This window comes from Drosophila subobscura, chromosome U (genome assembly GCF_008121235.1).
Source record: "Drosophila subobscura isolate 14011-0131.10 chromosome U, UCBerk_Dsub_1.0, whole genome shotgun sequence".
Lineage (NCBI taxonomy): Eukaryota > Metazoa > Arthropoda > Insecta > Diptera > Drosophilidae > Drosophila > Drosophila subobscura.
Genome location: NC_048534.1, coordinates 20,355,434 through 20,370,758, shown reverse-complemented (window position 1 = coordinate 20,370,758; position 15,325 = coordinate 20,355,434). Strand labels below are relative to the sequence as shown.

The 15,325-nt window shown below is 50.7% G+C and overlaps 1 protein-coding gene across 1 annotated transcript; it reads right to left on the bottom strand.

Annotated features, from left to right (window-relative positions):
* Positions 1-3,595: 3,595 nt before the first annotated feature.
* LOC117900024 (fatty acid synthase) lies at positions 3,596-11,995 on the bottom strand. Its single transcript, XM_034810211.1, has 5 exons — positions 11,455-11,995; positions 4,649-11,391; positions 4,488-4,583; positions 4,276-4,419; positions 3,596-4,214 (listed from the first exon to the last, which is right to left on the bottom strand). The coding sequence occupies exons 1-5, from the start codon at positions 11,687-11,689 to the stop codon at positions 4,101-4,103; spliced, it is 7,332 nt and encodes a 2,443-aa protein (XP_034666102.1). The 5' UTR covers positions 11,690-11,995; the 3' UTR covers positions 3,596-4,100.
* Positions 11,996-15,325: the final 3,330 nt, after the last annotated feature.

Here is a 15,325-nt window from a genome sequence, read left to right as displayed (position 1 = left end):
TAGCATTTTTTCTTTGTTAATGTCACTCGCCAGCGCGATATTCCAATGTCAAGCGTCAAAACAGATTTCGGTCAGATCAGACCTCAGTATATGCAAATGTGAATGCAGAGCGTCCAAAGATCAACGAATAACCGAAAAGCAACGATCAGCGGATTGTTTTTAGTTTATGCTGGATTATTTATTAATATTAATATTATTAATTAGCTTAAAGACGCAATAGAGTAACGATATTTACATACGAACTACTCCGATTCCGTCGCGCGTTATTCAGAAACTGAAACTGAACGTTGCCAAATATTTATACTACTCTCCTCCGCTCAACTCTATAGCCGAGAGGCGCCCAAAGCGGCGGCTGGGCGCGTGCTGTTATCGCTGACAGAGTGCCAGTGCCAGTGCCAGTGCCCACAGCTGATAAGCACCCGAGCACGAGAGGAAGGTATAAATATGAGTACGAAGTATTACTATATGCTCGTATATTCCACACCGCTAAGCTGTTTGACTGGGCCACTTAGCTCCGGACACGGCAGCGATTAGAAATTAATGTAAATATGATTTCCTCCACCCAACCCAGACCCAACCCAGACCAACTCGATTTTCTTGTGTATTTTTCCGCTTTGTCCGCTGGTTCTTTTTCTCGGCTAATTCCAATTGTCTAAAACGTGCTCCTATCGGAGGAATCGCGCAAAAACACAGACATAAAGGCCCAATCAGGCGTCGTTGCCGGGTCATAAAAGTCGAGCAATGACTCGCTATCGATGTCCGACGCTCCCTCGCACGGGGTTCGCACTTTCAGGCGTTTAAAGTCGCGTCGTCGCAGTTTAATTGGCGTTTGCAAGCGTTTTAAAACGCCATCAAGCTCAGGCAAAATGTTTGGGCGTTGTTTGTCGACATTTTCAGACGCAATCTAGAGTATTGGTTTTAATAAAACTATTCATAAGAATTAGAGCAGCTAGATGTGGTATTCAGAGTATTTCTTCTGTTTAAACAGCTGCCTCCAAAGAGGTGTTCTTAGCTCTCTCGGAATTATATTTGTTAAATATTAGCAGCACTCAGTTCATGTTCCCAGATATTCACAAGCAAAAATTTAAACCCAGTAGCCCATGCCCCTTGAAATCCCAGCTGTCAGTATCAGCTACGTGTGAGAATACTGGAAATATTCAGTCGGTGCAGTCAACACATCAAACTAAAAAGTTCCAAATTTTAAATAAAACATTTTCTGGCTTTTATTTTCGGAGTAATTTTAAGCATAAAGTGATGAATATTTTAAGTTAGATTTAAGTAAAAAGTGTAAGTTTTTCGCCCTTTTACAAAAGGGCGTGAAGTCATAAATTTGGGCTTTTTAGACCAATGCATACACAAAATGGGCCAAGGAGTGGAATCAGTGGAAAAGGAATTGAGCAAAGTCAGTGGATAGACATCAACGGAAGCACACTCGAACAATATTTACACATGGAATGAACACTAAAGTAATTATTATTATCTTTGGTGTCTTATTGTGGAATTTACAAATAATTTTCAGCAATTTATATTTTAGGATACAATCGATTTTGATTTGAAGTTTGGGATGTGTGGAGTAGGCCTACTGGGGACACCACGTTAAAAAAAACGCGCCTAGAACTCTACCAAATGCTGGTGGTGTGGAAAAGAGTTCGCTACATTTAAACTTCAGCTGACTTCTGTTCGCCTGGTACTTGGTCTGAAAATTTTCCTGTTTCCTGTTTCCTGGCCGAAAACAGGAAAATTTTCCTGTTTCCTGTTTCCTGGCCGAAAACAGGAAAATTTTCTGACAAAGTACCAGGCGAACAGTCGCCAAGTAACTAAAATTAATTGCGGTTTCATAGCATCCAGATTTTGACACAGTGAAAAAACATGGAAACCAGTTACCTTCTGCTGACTTCTGTTCGCCTGGTACTTGGTCTGAAAATTTTCCAGTTTTCGGCCATTTCAGTGAAGCAATTTCAAAAGTCCACAGTGGCGTCCCAAAACAGATCGGCCAATTCTCGAACTACGTTATTTTAGTTCCAGAAATGACCGTCTTCATCGCGTGGGCGCCACTGTGCAAAGAGGTGACTGTCAAAATTTGACAAAAATAACAGGAGAGATTTGTTTTGTTGTTTTCTCCTTTATTTGTAGTCCGTCCAGGATCTGCCACGCCCCCTCGTGTACGGCACAATGTCCTGGATCCTTTGCGACCAGTTCGGGTGCAAGGACATTAAGGATAATGCCATTTTCACGTTGTTTTTTCTTTTTAATCTCTACAAGGCTATAGCTCAGCTGTTTCCTGTCGAAAAAGGACATGTCACGCCTCCTTGGGATCGGGAAAATGTCCCGAATCACTTCGGGTGCTAGGACATTAAGGATAATGCCATTTGAATATTGTTTTTCTAAATAATCCCCTTCAACGCTATAACTCGGCTGTTTCCTGTCGGATCAGGACATGGCATGCCTCCTGGCGAAGGTACGAGTCTCCGGTATCGCTTGAGTCCATCAAGGACCACAAGGACTGCAGGATAGGGCTGTCCTACGCTATTTTGTTATTGGGAACTTTTCAGCCAGATACTTTAGTTTATTGGCCTCTGCCCCTGACACGTCTCTGCCGCTGCCTCTGCCGCGACTCTGCCCTGACTCTGCAGTGTGTGTTTCTAGGAGGGTGGCGAGCTAAAGGAGCGTTTTGGCGTGAGTAGTGATGTTGATGTAGATGACAGATGAAGAAAAAATGTAAAATTTGACAAATAACCGCTAAGTTGCAGATGTAGTACTGAGTGCCGGGTATACAAATTTTGACGCGTAAGAAGCGTCTCACACGTCCCTTCTCGTTGATTTTAAAAACAGAAAACGGCACCAAATGCCACCACATACTGAGATCCTATGTAGATTTAGAACATGTACATAACGTACAGTGTTCTTAGTTTTGTTGCTGTTACGGCACATTCTTTGCCAGCCCATAAATATGCTTTAAAGTCGCTCCAGCCTTTGGCCTAATTTGTACGCGATTATTGACGCCAACAATTGCGCGCTTAAAATCGCGCGAAATGTTACCGACAAAACGCATTATTTTTGTGGGTTTTTAATCGTTGCAAAGTCTACTGCGCCTTGCTATTTGTAATGGCCCACAAGCTACATCCAGATAAGAGATTTTCGCTTTAGGTCAGACACAATCGACAGCAGACAAGAAGGTTATTGTGACAGACAGCAATCAATCTATGTAAATATGGGTACAAATATGCATTTAAATATTGATATATTTCTGTATTCAATATGTATTTACACACAGATTTATGGAGTAAAGGAATAAGATATGAAAACAGCTAGAAAACTGGAAAACAACGAGTGCTCCATTTACCCCTCTGAAAAAAAAACAAATGAAAATTTCCCTCCCAATAAAAACACATTTTGATTTTCCATTAAACTTTAGTATGGTGTAATTTTAATATCCACAATATTCATGAGTGATCGATTAGTTTATACATCAAGAGTTAAGGTAACAAATCTTGTGTGGGTGTGTTGGGATTAGATCGAAGGAATGAATTTCATTACATGCGCGACTACAGACTGTAGGCTTACGAACTACGAATTATTATACTAGAATATACGTTAGAGATAGAGCATATAAGATATATTTGGTAAGTGTGGGGGGGCGGTTGGGCGGTGACAACTAGTGGCCAGCTCTCAAGGAATGTCGACTGTGCACAAAGCTTTAAGTTTGATTTAAATGTGGATCTCTTCCCCACTCAACTGCCTGGGAATCGCAGCAGCTGTAGATTGACATTTTTGGACCTAATCAACCACAGAGGCTGCAAGACGGCAGTTAAGTTTTGTAAGGGAGAACATCCGATTCGATACGAGTTTTGGTTGTAACTTTTGGAGCTGCTTAGCTGTGCGTAAATGGTTAAAGAGAGCGATTCTCGACAAACGTAAATTCATTCACTAAAATATGTGCTAACTAGCGTGGCTTGCGTTGCGATTTGCGCTGTGATTGTATTCCATTTGGGTGAGAGTTTTCTTTGTTTGTGGCTCCACGAGTATTGGATGTGTGATGTGTGTAGATTTTGTAGGTAGGGGGGCGGCTGCCACATCCACAACACTCTTATGCTAAGCCTCTACTTGAACAGACGCTTCAGTATGCTCTGGATGGTCGTCAGCGATTGATCCTCTATGAGGAATGTGCGATGATTGCCCTCCACAGTGTGTACTTCAACGGGTTTTGTGCAGACCTTAAAGGATAATGGCAAAAGTTAATAAAGTTCCAGTCTGATGGGTTTATGTTTAACCCACCTCTTTTAGGCGATAGTCCTCATCCAGCTTAGCAGAGTTTTCTGTGGGCTTGACCAGCGTGACATTCGACTTGAGCTTCAGCGTGGGCTTGTAGCTGTCGGCCAGCTCCAGTTTCTTGTAGAACAGCGTGGCAGATTTTTTGATCTGTAAAAGAAAGCACAAAGAATGTTCTTAAAGGTTCCCAGGTTAAAGCTGGTTGTGTCTTTGCTCACCGTCTCCACGGGCTGTGTGATCTCAACGCTCATTAGCTCAGCAAAACGCTCCAATTTCTCCTCCCATGTGGGAATGACCAGCAGCAGTCGCACCAGCTATAAAGAGCAAACAAACGATGAGTATTCCTGCAGCTATTACCCAGGGGTTCCTCTCCACTTACCGCTTTGTAGTCAATGTTGGCCAGCACAATGCCAAAGTAGGCCAGACCATAGCTCTGATTGCTGTTGGAATCATCGGCTGTGTAGCGCTGCTTGAAGCTGCTCGTGTACCAGTTGACATAGGTGGGCGCACCATCCAACATAATCACATTGGCCACCTCGTTGGTGTCCTCGAGGATGGCGGTCATCACGTAGGTCAGCAGGCAGCCAAAGGAGTAGCCAGCTAGCTTGTAGGGTCCCTTGGGCTGCACAGTGCGTATCTGTTGGATGTAGAATCTGGCGGCAGCATCAACGGAATCAACGGGGACGGCATCGGTGAACTGGAGCCCGTAGGCGGGCACCTCCAGTCGCTTGGCAAGCGGCTCCAGCGCGGACGCAAAGCCTTCGATGGGTGAAATGAAGAAAATTGGCGTCTGCTTGCTGTTCGCCGGCGCCTTTGTCTCCAGTCGCACGATGGCCTCTGTGGGTATCAGCGCTGTGGTGAACACCACCTGTGTGCCATCGCCCAGTGGGCTGGTTGTGCGCGAGGACGGGTTCGAGGTGATGCTGGTGGCATCTGCGGGAGCTCCAGTTCCATTGGTTGCCGCAGCGGCAGGAGCTGCCACAGACTTGGCATCCGCGCCACCATCCATCTGCTTGAGGGCGCCAAAGGTGAGCAAACGAATCTCCTGCGCGGACAGCACAATGTCAAAGTTGCGCTCGAGCGTCTGCTTGATCTCAGCGCTCATCAGCGAGTCCATGCCGAGATCGGCCAGCGAGGCGGCATCCTGGATGTTCTTCGTGTCGCGCAGACCCAGGATGTTGGCGATGGTGGCAATCAGACTGACGCCAGCCGACGAGTCGGACTTGCGCTTCTCGGCCACCACCATGGAGGCCACCACGGGATGTGGCTGCTGCAGGAACAGATCGATGGTCTGCAGGCAGGAGGGCATGCGCTGTGGCAGAGTGCCTCCAATGACGGTGTCATTGTCGCCGAGATTCTCCAGCACGAGGCCAGTGTCGCCGATGGCGCCCCACTGAATGGCTGTGCCCGGGAAGCCGCTCACCTGCCGCTGCTCGCAAATCCGCTCCATGGCAGAGTTGGCCAGGCCGTAGTTGGTCTGTCCAATGTTGCCACGGCCGCAGGACACGCTGGAGAAGCAAATGAAGTAGTCCAGCTCCGTGCAGATGTTGCGCGAGTACTGGTCCAGCCACTTGGTGGCCGTCACCTTGGGATCGGCCACTGTCTTGAAGTCCTTGGCCGACTGATCCTCGATCAAAGCATCCCGCAGCACGGCAGCCAGATTGAAGATGCCTCCGACCAGCGCCAACTTGTTGCTGTTCTCCAGCAGCTTCTTGGCACCAGCGGCGGTGGTCACATCGTTCGTATCGATGACCACCTTGACGCCACGCTCCTCCCAGCGACGAATCATCAGACCCTGGTAGCCAGTCTTCACGCCCGACCTGGAGGTGAGCACAATGAAGCGTGCACCGCGCGACACCAGCCAGTTGGTCAGCTCCAGTCCGAATCCTCCCAGTCCACCGACGAGGATGTAACTCTTCTCGGGGTGCATGTAGGTGCGGGGAATGGCATTGATCAGACGCGCCTTGGGCTGCAGCGCCTTCTTGCTAGCCTCCTCGTCGCGCACCTTGATGACCACCTTGCCAATGTGCTTGCCGGAGGCCATGAAGCGGAAGGCCTGCTCCACCTGCTGGTCATTGAAGACGGTCGTGGGCAGCGGCAGCACAGCGCCGCTCTTGATGCCCTCAGCCACCAGATTGACGACTTGGTTTTGCATCTCCTCCTCGCCCTCCATCACGCTGTCCAGCAGAATGCCGTGGAACGAGGTGTTCTTGAGGAACACGGACATGCCCAGGGGGCTGTTGTTGCTCAAATCGAATTTGCCAATCTCCAGGAAGCGTCCGTTGAGTCCCAGGCAGCGGATGGAAGCCTGCAGCTTCTCCTCGGACAGCGAGTTGAGTACCAGATCCACGCCACGTCCCTTGGTCTCGCGCATCACCAGCTGCTCGAAGGATGTGTCGCGGGAGTTGCCAATGTGTCGCTCCTGCAGCTTGGGGAACCGCTTCAGCAGGAACTCGCGCTTCTCCTTGCTGCCCACAGTCGTGAAGACAGTGAGTCCGTGAGCCAGAGCCACAGAGATGGCTGCTTGACCCACTCCACCGGAGCCAGCGTGTATGAGGATGCGTTCACCCTTCTTCATCTGTCCACGCACCACCAGCGCATAGTACACTGTGGAGTAGACACAGGGCACGGTGGAGGCTTCCTCCATGCTCCACTTCTCGGGTATCTGCCACATCATGCGCTTGCTGGCGACACAGGTGGTGGCCAGCGACTTGGCCGGCACCATGGCCATGACACGGCGACCCTGAGAGTCGCGTCCGGCAAACTCCAGTCCCAGGACGCAGTCCTGTTCGGCGAGGTCTCCGGGCAGAGCGTCGGCTGCCAGCTTGCCGGAGGTCAGCATCACGTCACGGAAATTGATGGGCGCATAGTAGACGGTGCAGGTCTCCAGGTTCTTATCGCTGGCCACAGCGGTGTCCTGGCCCTTGGCCGCCTCGATCCACTTGAGCGAGGCAAGATCGCCCTTGACCAGAGCATTCACATAGGCATGCTCCACCTGCAGCGTGGCCTGCTGCGTCTCCAGCTTCAAGTGGCGGAAGGTGCCCCAGGCGCCGCCCTTCAGCACATTCGAGATGAGATCCTTCTCCAGCTGCTTGCGGTACAGGGGCGCAGTGAGCGAGAACTTCTCCGCCTTGGCATCCTGCACGAAGACGAGGCGAGCCAGCTTGCCGCCATTCTCGTTCTTGATGCAGGTCATGAGGCCAACGGCGCCGAACAACTCCTCGCCCTGGCACACCACATAGACGTACTGCTCCTCCGTGGAGGCTGTCAGCAAGGCAGCCTTCAGCTCATCCACCCACGTAAAGTTCTGTTCGGTGACCTGCACGATCACAGACTTGCGGCTCTTCAGATCAACGATGCGGCGGGCCAAGACCAGGACGCGTGTGGCGCCCAAGCTCTGCTCCTGCACGACGACCAGTCCAAACTTCTCGAGCAGCGCACGTCCCGTCTTGTTGTAGGTGGCCAGCGTCTCCTCGAGGATGAGGAAGCCAGTCTCGCGTATGCTGGCAATGGAGTTCTCCAGGGTCTTGGTGTCGGGGCGTGACAACACATCGATGCCGAAGACAAAGTGACAGTTCTGCTCTACGGGCTCCAGCAGCACATCCTTGGACACGACACGCACACCCGAATCACCCAAGGCAGCCGTAATGGTCTCCTCATTGTTGTTGGATGTCACCACAGCCACATCGCCCGTGAGCACGGGCTCGCCCTCGATGATTTGCAGCAGGCGATTGGCCACCAGCACATCCGGGTTCCTGCCATTGGCCAGCTCCACGCCCTTGAGCTTCACGGCGCCGCTGGAGTTCTCAATGATCAGCTGGATGGCCACATCCAGGGCGTGCAGACGCGCCTTCTCCGAGTTCTCGTGCAGCTCGCTGGTGTTGACCTGCGGCACAAAGTGATAGCGCTCGAGGGTGGGTGGCGCCTGTGTGCCCGGGCGACGTTGGGCGAGGGTGGCCTTCAGGCCACGCAACTCCACGCCGCCGCTCTTGATCACGTTGATGTCGCTGTACCAGGAGACGGGCAGACCCGTTTCGGTTTGCTCCTGCTCGCTGAGCGCGGCGAGCAGCTCCAAGTGCTTGAGCGGATTCAGCACAGCGCGCTCGATGCGCGTGGGCAGATAGAGCTCCCGCAGATTCTTGCTGAGAATGCTAAACTGCAGCATGGTGTCCATGAAGCTGATCCAGTTGTCCACCCACTGCAGCTGGCCCGCCGAGGCCACCGTGTCGGACTTGACAATGCCACGGAAAATGCCGCCATAATCGTAGCCGCGCAGACGCAGCTCCTTGTAGACATCGTTGGTGGCCAGCTCGCGGGCAGCCTTGCTGGCTGTCTGCTGCTCTAGCGGCAGCTCCTCGTTCTCAATGTTCTCCGGGATGCTGATCCTGCCGGACACGGCCAGGCTGCCGCTCTCGCAGATCTCAAAGGCGCCCGTGCCATCGAAGAAGTTGATGCCAAACTTGACGACCGCGCTCTTGTTGAGGATCGTGGCGCGATGGAACACCAGGTTCTCCATCACGACGGGCGTCTTGTGGAACTCACCGCCGCGCATCTTGGCAAAGGTCATCCAGGCTAGGGTCATGTAGCCCGTGGCGGGGAACAGAATCCTGCCATCGATGGTGTGGCCCACGAGGAAGGCGTCCTCCTCCTTGGACAGATCCACCTCGACAATGGTCTCGCCGGACGAGGTCTCCTTGCCGAACTTGGCCACCAGCCACTTCTGGGTGTGATCCCAGCCAATCTTCGAGTTCAACATGGGCGTGCCACGACCCACGGGATAGCTGATGGGACGCACCAGATTGAGAACCTGCGGCTGGGCGCCGGAAGCGAACAGCTTGCCCACATTCGTGAGGAAGAACTCGACGTTGTTCTCGTGTCCGCGCTTCACCAGACTCAGGTTGGTGGCCTCCGGGCCCAGGGCACGCTTGAGGATGGCCTGCAGCAGGCCGTGGGGTGCAATCTCAATGGAAATGGCGTTCTTGGGCACATGCTGGAGCGCCTCGTGGAAGAGCACCGGCGACAGCAGATTGTTCACATGATAGGCGGCCGACGATTGCTTGGCCACGGGTGTGCCCCATGCGGATTCCGGGATGCTGGTGCTCACCCAGCGCGGTGTGCGGTTCTTGGCACTCGGAATGATTTTCTCCAGGCTCTTGCGCAGCTTGGGGCCCGCATCCGCGATGTACTTGCTGTGGAAGGCGTAGCCACTGGAGTTGACGGCCTTGGCAAAGACGCCCTCGGCATTCAGCTTGGCCACCAGAGCCTCAATCGAAGCCTCCGGTCCGGAGATGGTGCAGTTGTCCTCGCTGTTGTGGCACACGGGGAAACAGTCGGCAGGGACGCGCTTGTGCGCCTCCTCCCAGCTGAGTCCCACAGCGGCCATTTTGCCCTTGGAGAGCTGCGTGTCGAGGATGCTCTTGCCACGCCAGTAGGCGGCCAGCACGGTCTGTTCGGGTGTGAAGCAGCCATCGGCATAGGCACAGCCCAGCTCGCCCACAGAGTGGCCGACAATGCCGTCGGGATGGATGCCCAGCGAGCTGAGCAGATCGGTGAGGGCCACCTGCATGGCGGCAATCGAGATGAAGGAGTTGAGGATATTCTCGAAGCTCTTGTCCGTGGAGCTGGTGAGCACATCGATGAGATCGACGCCCTCGGGCTTGAGGACATCCGCGCAGCGTTGAATTGTCTCCGCGAAGGCATCGATGCGCATCAGATCCTTGGCCATGCTGGCCCACTGGCTGCCCATGCCCGAGTAGACATACCAGACGGGACGCTTCTCGTCCGTGTACTCCAGCACCTCGCGCTGCAGGGTGCCCTTGCCGCTGCTGACCACGCCATAGCCGCGGAAGTAGTGCAGCGGAATGGGCTTCGAGTGGATGTCATTCAGCAGCTGCAGATACTCATCATCATCGGCATGTCCGGCCGCCGACTCCAGCAGCTGTTCGACAGCCTCAAAGGTGCGTCCAGAGGCGAGGACCACCTTGGGAGCGCTGTCACGTGGTGTCAGCGCCTTGGGCTTGGGATTCGACTTGAGAATGACGTGAGCATTGGCACCGCCAAAGCCAAACGAGTTCAGGCCAATGATGCCACCGTTCCAGGGCAGATTCTTGTCCACCACCTTGAGACGTCCATCGACGAGGCCATACAGATCGGGATTGGGTTTGTTGTAATGCAAATTGGCTGGGATGACACCCTCCTCCATGGCAATCAAGATCTTGGCCACGGAGCACACACCCGAAGCGGGCTCCGAGTGTCCCATGTTGGACTTGACGGAACCAATCAGCAGCGGATTGGTGCGATTCTTGCAGAAAAAGTCTGTGATGGAGTTGACCTCCTGGGGATCACCGACCTTGGTGCCCGTGCCGTGAGCCTCCACATAGACGACATCGTTGGGGCTGAGCCCGATCTCCTCGTATGTCTCGCGTATCAAACGATTCTGCATGCTGCCAATGGGATAGGTGATGCCCTGCTCCTTGAACCCGTCCGTATTGGTGCGCACATTCAGGATGGAGGCGTAGACACGCTTGGCCTGGGCGGTGCGCTGCAGCAGCAGCACCACACAGCCATCGGAGCGCACATAGCCGTTGCCAGACTCATCGAAGGCCTTGCAGCTGCCATCCTGGCTCAACATGTTCAGCCGCTTGAACTGCAGCGACATGGTGGGCTTCAGAATAAGTCCAGCGCCAGCCACAATGGCATTGTCGATCTTGCCCTCGCGCATGTCGGAGAAGGCCTGCTCCAGGGCATACAGCGAGCTGGAGCATGCAGTGTCAATGCTGTAGCTGGGACCCTTGAAGTCGAACGTGAAGGAGATGCGATTGGCGAACATGGCGCGTGCGCAGCCCGTCAGGCCATATCCATTCACGCGATCGGCATCGCAGCACCAGTGCTGCTCCGTCTCCGAGGTGGAGACGCCAATGTAGACGCCAGTGCGTGAGCCACGCAGATCGGTGGGATTGAGACCAGCATCGATGATCGCCTCGTGGGTCAGCTCGAGCAGCATGCGCAGCAGCGGGTCCATGCACTCGGCCTGCTTCTGGTGCACGCCAAAGAACTGCTGATCAAAGTTCTCCAGATCGCTCTCCTTGATCTTGCCCATCCGATCGGGTAGGCCATAGAGACCTGCAAGGAGATCGAATGCCAAACATTAGCTGAGGGATTTAAGAGGATTTCTGCTTAACTTACCGCTCTCCCAGCGTCTGGGATCAGCGTTGACCATGTCCACGCCATTGAACAGATTCTGCTTGAACTCTTCGATGTTGGAGCTCTCGGGCAGCCGACCGGAGAATCCAGTGATGGCCACCTCATCGTTCAGCGCTGTCTGCCGCGGCACATAGTGTCCGCCACCCAGGTCCAATTGGGGTGCGGCACGAGTGGCGGGCTCGGCGGTGATTACTTCTTCGGCAAAACGGGCAGGCATCTTGGGGCTATGAGTGTCGTTCGGGTCCGGGTTCTGGCTATGGTTGTGCGTGTGCAAGTGCGTGGCGTGAGTGGAGGTGGAGGTGCTCGGTGTTATCTGCGTGTCGTCTGGCTCCTTGAAGGCGTCAGGTTGATGCGAATTTTGCTGCTGCTTGTTGCGACGGCGGCGACGGCGATTGGCTCGGGCACTTTTCCCGTTATTTTGGCCACTTGGAGAATGATGCTGCTGCTCTTGGCTCTGATGGTTACTCTTGAAGGCAACAGGATGCTGCTGGTCCACGGCTTGCAACAGGTTTGAGTGTAGCGTCTGTAAAAATTGACAAAGATAACGGTTAAAATGTGAAGTGATGAAATTGTTAGCTTTTTTCTGGGAGAGAGCAGAAGCTACTGTTTATGTCAAGATTTGTCCATTCCTTAATTCTTCCATTCCCCTCTAAATGCATTGCATACCTCAAGGAGTAACAATTAAAATCAGCTTCAAACATTTGATAGAATAGGATTTTCGATGGTATTTTCTCATATTTTCAGCTAGCAGTAATCGTTTTTTTTACTTTAAAATTTCTAACAACGAGCCTGCTGAGTCATGTTTTTACTGGCCATTTATCGACCTTTATAGCTTTACAAAATTCGAATGCTGAATAAATAAAATAATAATTTTCCTATATCATCACCCACACTGGCGGCCAAAATATGATGCCTAGCAGTACTGTTAATCAGCCGCTGGAAAGCTTTTGCCAGCTGAGCAAAGAGCTCTCGCTCTCTCTCTCTTGCTCTCTGCGAAGCTGGCGCAGAAGCAAGCCGGTGTACCGGTACGTACTGCCGGTGTATGTACTGCCAGACAAATGGGCAGGCAGGCAGACTCTGGGCAGTAGCAGCAGGCAGGCAGCAGTCAGTCAGTGGAAAGTTAGTATAGATATTACAAATCAGGTGATTTCTGGAGGAGCTTTTGCCCGCAAGTGGCTGCATATTTGTTATGGGCGGCTTGCTAGTGTTGTGGCGTGGCGTGATGATGCCATGCCACCGCCTAACAGCCGCTGTCGAGGGGCAACATGTGGCAGTAACAGTTACAGTGCAACATGGTTTGCGTTAACATAGGCACAACCACACAACATAACTCCCTTTGCTTCACTCCTCCTCTCTCTATCTTCATGTTTCTCATGCAATAAATCCCCCTAAGCACAACAGAAGACAAGCTGCTTTCTCATTCGCCGAGAAACTCGTACGATGTGCAGAAAGAATGATTCAACAAAAGGGAAAGAAGTAAGTGACGAAGCGAAGGCAGTTGGCGGTCTCCCCCAGAGCGACGCGTCGCTAGAAGAAGCAGAAGAAGAACAACGAAAATCGTACAGCCGAAAAGCTATGCTGCTGCCGGCAAGCGATGGCAAAGGCAAATCGGCACACTCACCTCTTTGTGGGTAGCAGCCACTGTGAGAGTGAGCGAGTGGGAGAGAGCTTACCGTTTCGATGCTATGTTTATGTTTATACTCAGGCAAGAGGTATTATGATAATTAACAGAGGTTTGCCAAAGCTGACAAAACGTGAAATCAGATAAAAATATTTGTTAAATTAAAATCACCACCAAGAGCTCATAAGGTTCTCCTAAAGTTTTCTCCTGTAGCTAAAGGTAGAGCAACACTAGAGTTTATCGTCAAAATTAAATGACTTCCCTAGAAAGGGTATCAAATATTTCGCTACTCATGTCTAATTTCTTGTTGCCATAGTAATTGTATATGTCAGAGCGAGTGAGATTCGAAATTTTGCATGCCAACCACCGGCACACACACAGAAGCAGCCACATACACACACACACATGAGCTGGACGCGTGTACCATTTGTTTAGTGAGATAAGGTGGCGTGATTTCTCAAGTTCATTCAAGTATTACTTTCATAGTTTTTGCTTTTGCTGCATCTCTGATTTGATTCCCCGAATTGTTTGATTTGTTTTTGCTTGGGCTACAATCCAAAACCCTCTATAGATCCTTTTACTTTGATTGTCAGCGCTCGGTTCCGTATTGATTTCTCCGGAACCCATCAGACTCCACCGACTGTGAGTGTGTGTGTCACCCATCATCAGGCCATATTGCTAAAAATTGCGTCATTAGATAAGCAAACATGTAAACAAACCGCCTCCCTCCGACAGTGCCACCCACCCTAGAGGAGAGGTCTTGGGCACTCCACATTGTTTATTTATGCACTCGGTTCTATTTTCACAGTTATCGATTTTGTCCAGGGTAGGGCCGGTCGGAGACTCAAGTGCACGTGTACTGGCTGATGTCTCCACACATCCAACACCTGACACCCCATACCCTTCCATGTACAATTAGTCCTCATTCTCATCTCGCCCACTAAAACTATGCGGAGAAGAGGCTGATAATGCCTCGCGCCTCAAGTTCACGATCATCAGCGATAATTGATAACACCAGAAGGTGGGCCATGGGGTGATTCCAAACTGAGCTGATAAGGCGTCGCGCCGCTGTCGACTCATACGATTCTGCACCTGATCGGAACTATTGGGCCGATGCCAAACGCGTGTACAACAGGAAGCTTATATACATTCTTAAAAACTGCTGATAAAGCACTCGAAATTTTCCTATCATCCAATTTGTGTTTGTTTTGATACCCTTGCAGACGGGTGCTATTATGGAATGTACTTTAATTTAGTTTTAATATTGAGTTCAGATTAATTTCTGTAGCTGCAGAAATTCTACTTTTGATACGAGTATAGAACGAATAATTGAGCATAAATCGAAAAAATGTATCTTCCTTTAGATATGTGAGGCATATAAAAGGGTATTTAATGCTTCGCTTTGGCCATAATTTAGCATTTCTTTTTGTCTTATGCCTTATTCAGCATGAATTTCTGATAGTTTTTTCATGGGAAATCTTACAAATAAATGTTTTGCTGCTTCTTCCATCTGCAATTAGGAGGAGAAACCCTATCGAGAAGCCAATAAACTTTCATAGAACGCCTTCCTTAGTTATATCTATCTCTCTCTCTCTCTCTTATCCTCTCTGTCAATTAGCAACTGTAATTCGTTGTAGCAATGTTGTGGAATGGTGCAACCAAGGGGGCAATGACAGGCAGTGGAGGGGGCGTTTAGAATAACACTTTTGGCACTGTTTGCGCCCAAGCTAAAGGTCCTAAAGGTCAAAACGTTGCATGCCAAGTGCGAATCGAGCAAACGGGAAATGTTCTCCAATTTAGTAATTTGTATTTTTAGCTGTGGGGGCTACCCAAGCAAATACATTGGAAAATATCAGTTCGAAAGTTTCACAAAAACAGTTTCTGCGGTGGAGTCTAAAGCGTAGTTAATGGAAGTTTCTCTTGCAACTCTCTTGATGCTTCTGCAGCTTCCACCTGAAACTATCATTTGGAGTAGAACAAAAAAGATAAGTTCTCACGAATCCATGGTTTAAGGTGGACCTAAATCTTTAACTTTAAATAACTCCCATCAGATTTTTTCCTTTACTTTATCACTTAAATTAACATTTTTCACATTTTATTTTCATTTTGTGTCCGTATTTTTATTTGCTGCTCTTTCCCACGCACACATGAACTCAAGCACACACACACACTTTGGTCGGGAGTCCAATTTTATTCCTGCGGCTGCCATTTTACTTTTTATACATACCTAAA

Bases quoted from the DNA above. Each gene is read 5' to 3' on its own strand.
- LOC117900024 (XM_034810211.1), bottom strand. From the start codon at position 11,689: ATGCCTGCCCGTTTTGCCGAAGAAGTAATCACCGCCGAGCCCGCCACT. The intron at 4,584-4,648 runs GTAAGTGGAGAG...TGCTCTTTATAG, and splicing joins CCAACATTGACTACAAAGCG to CTGGTGCGACTGCTGCTGGT. The intron at 4,420-4,487 runs GTGAGCAAAGAC...TTTCTTTTACAG, and splicing joins TCACACAGCCCGTGGAGACG to ATCAAAAAATCTGCCACGCT.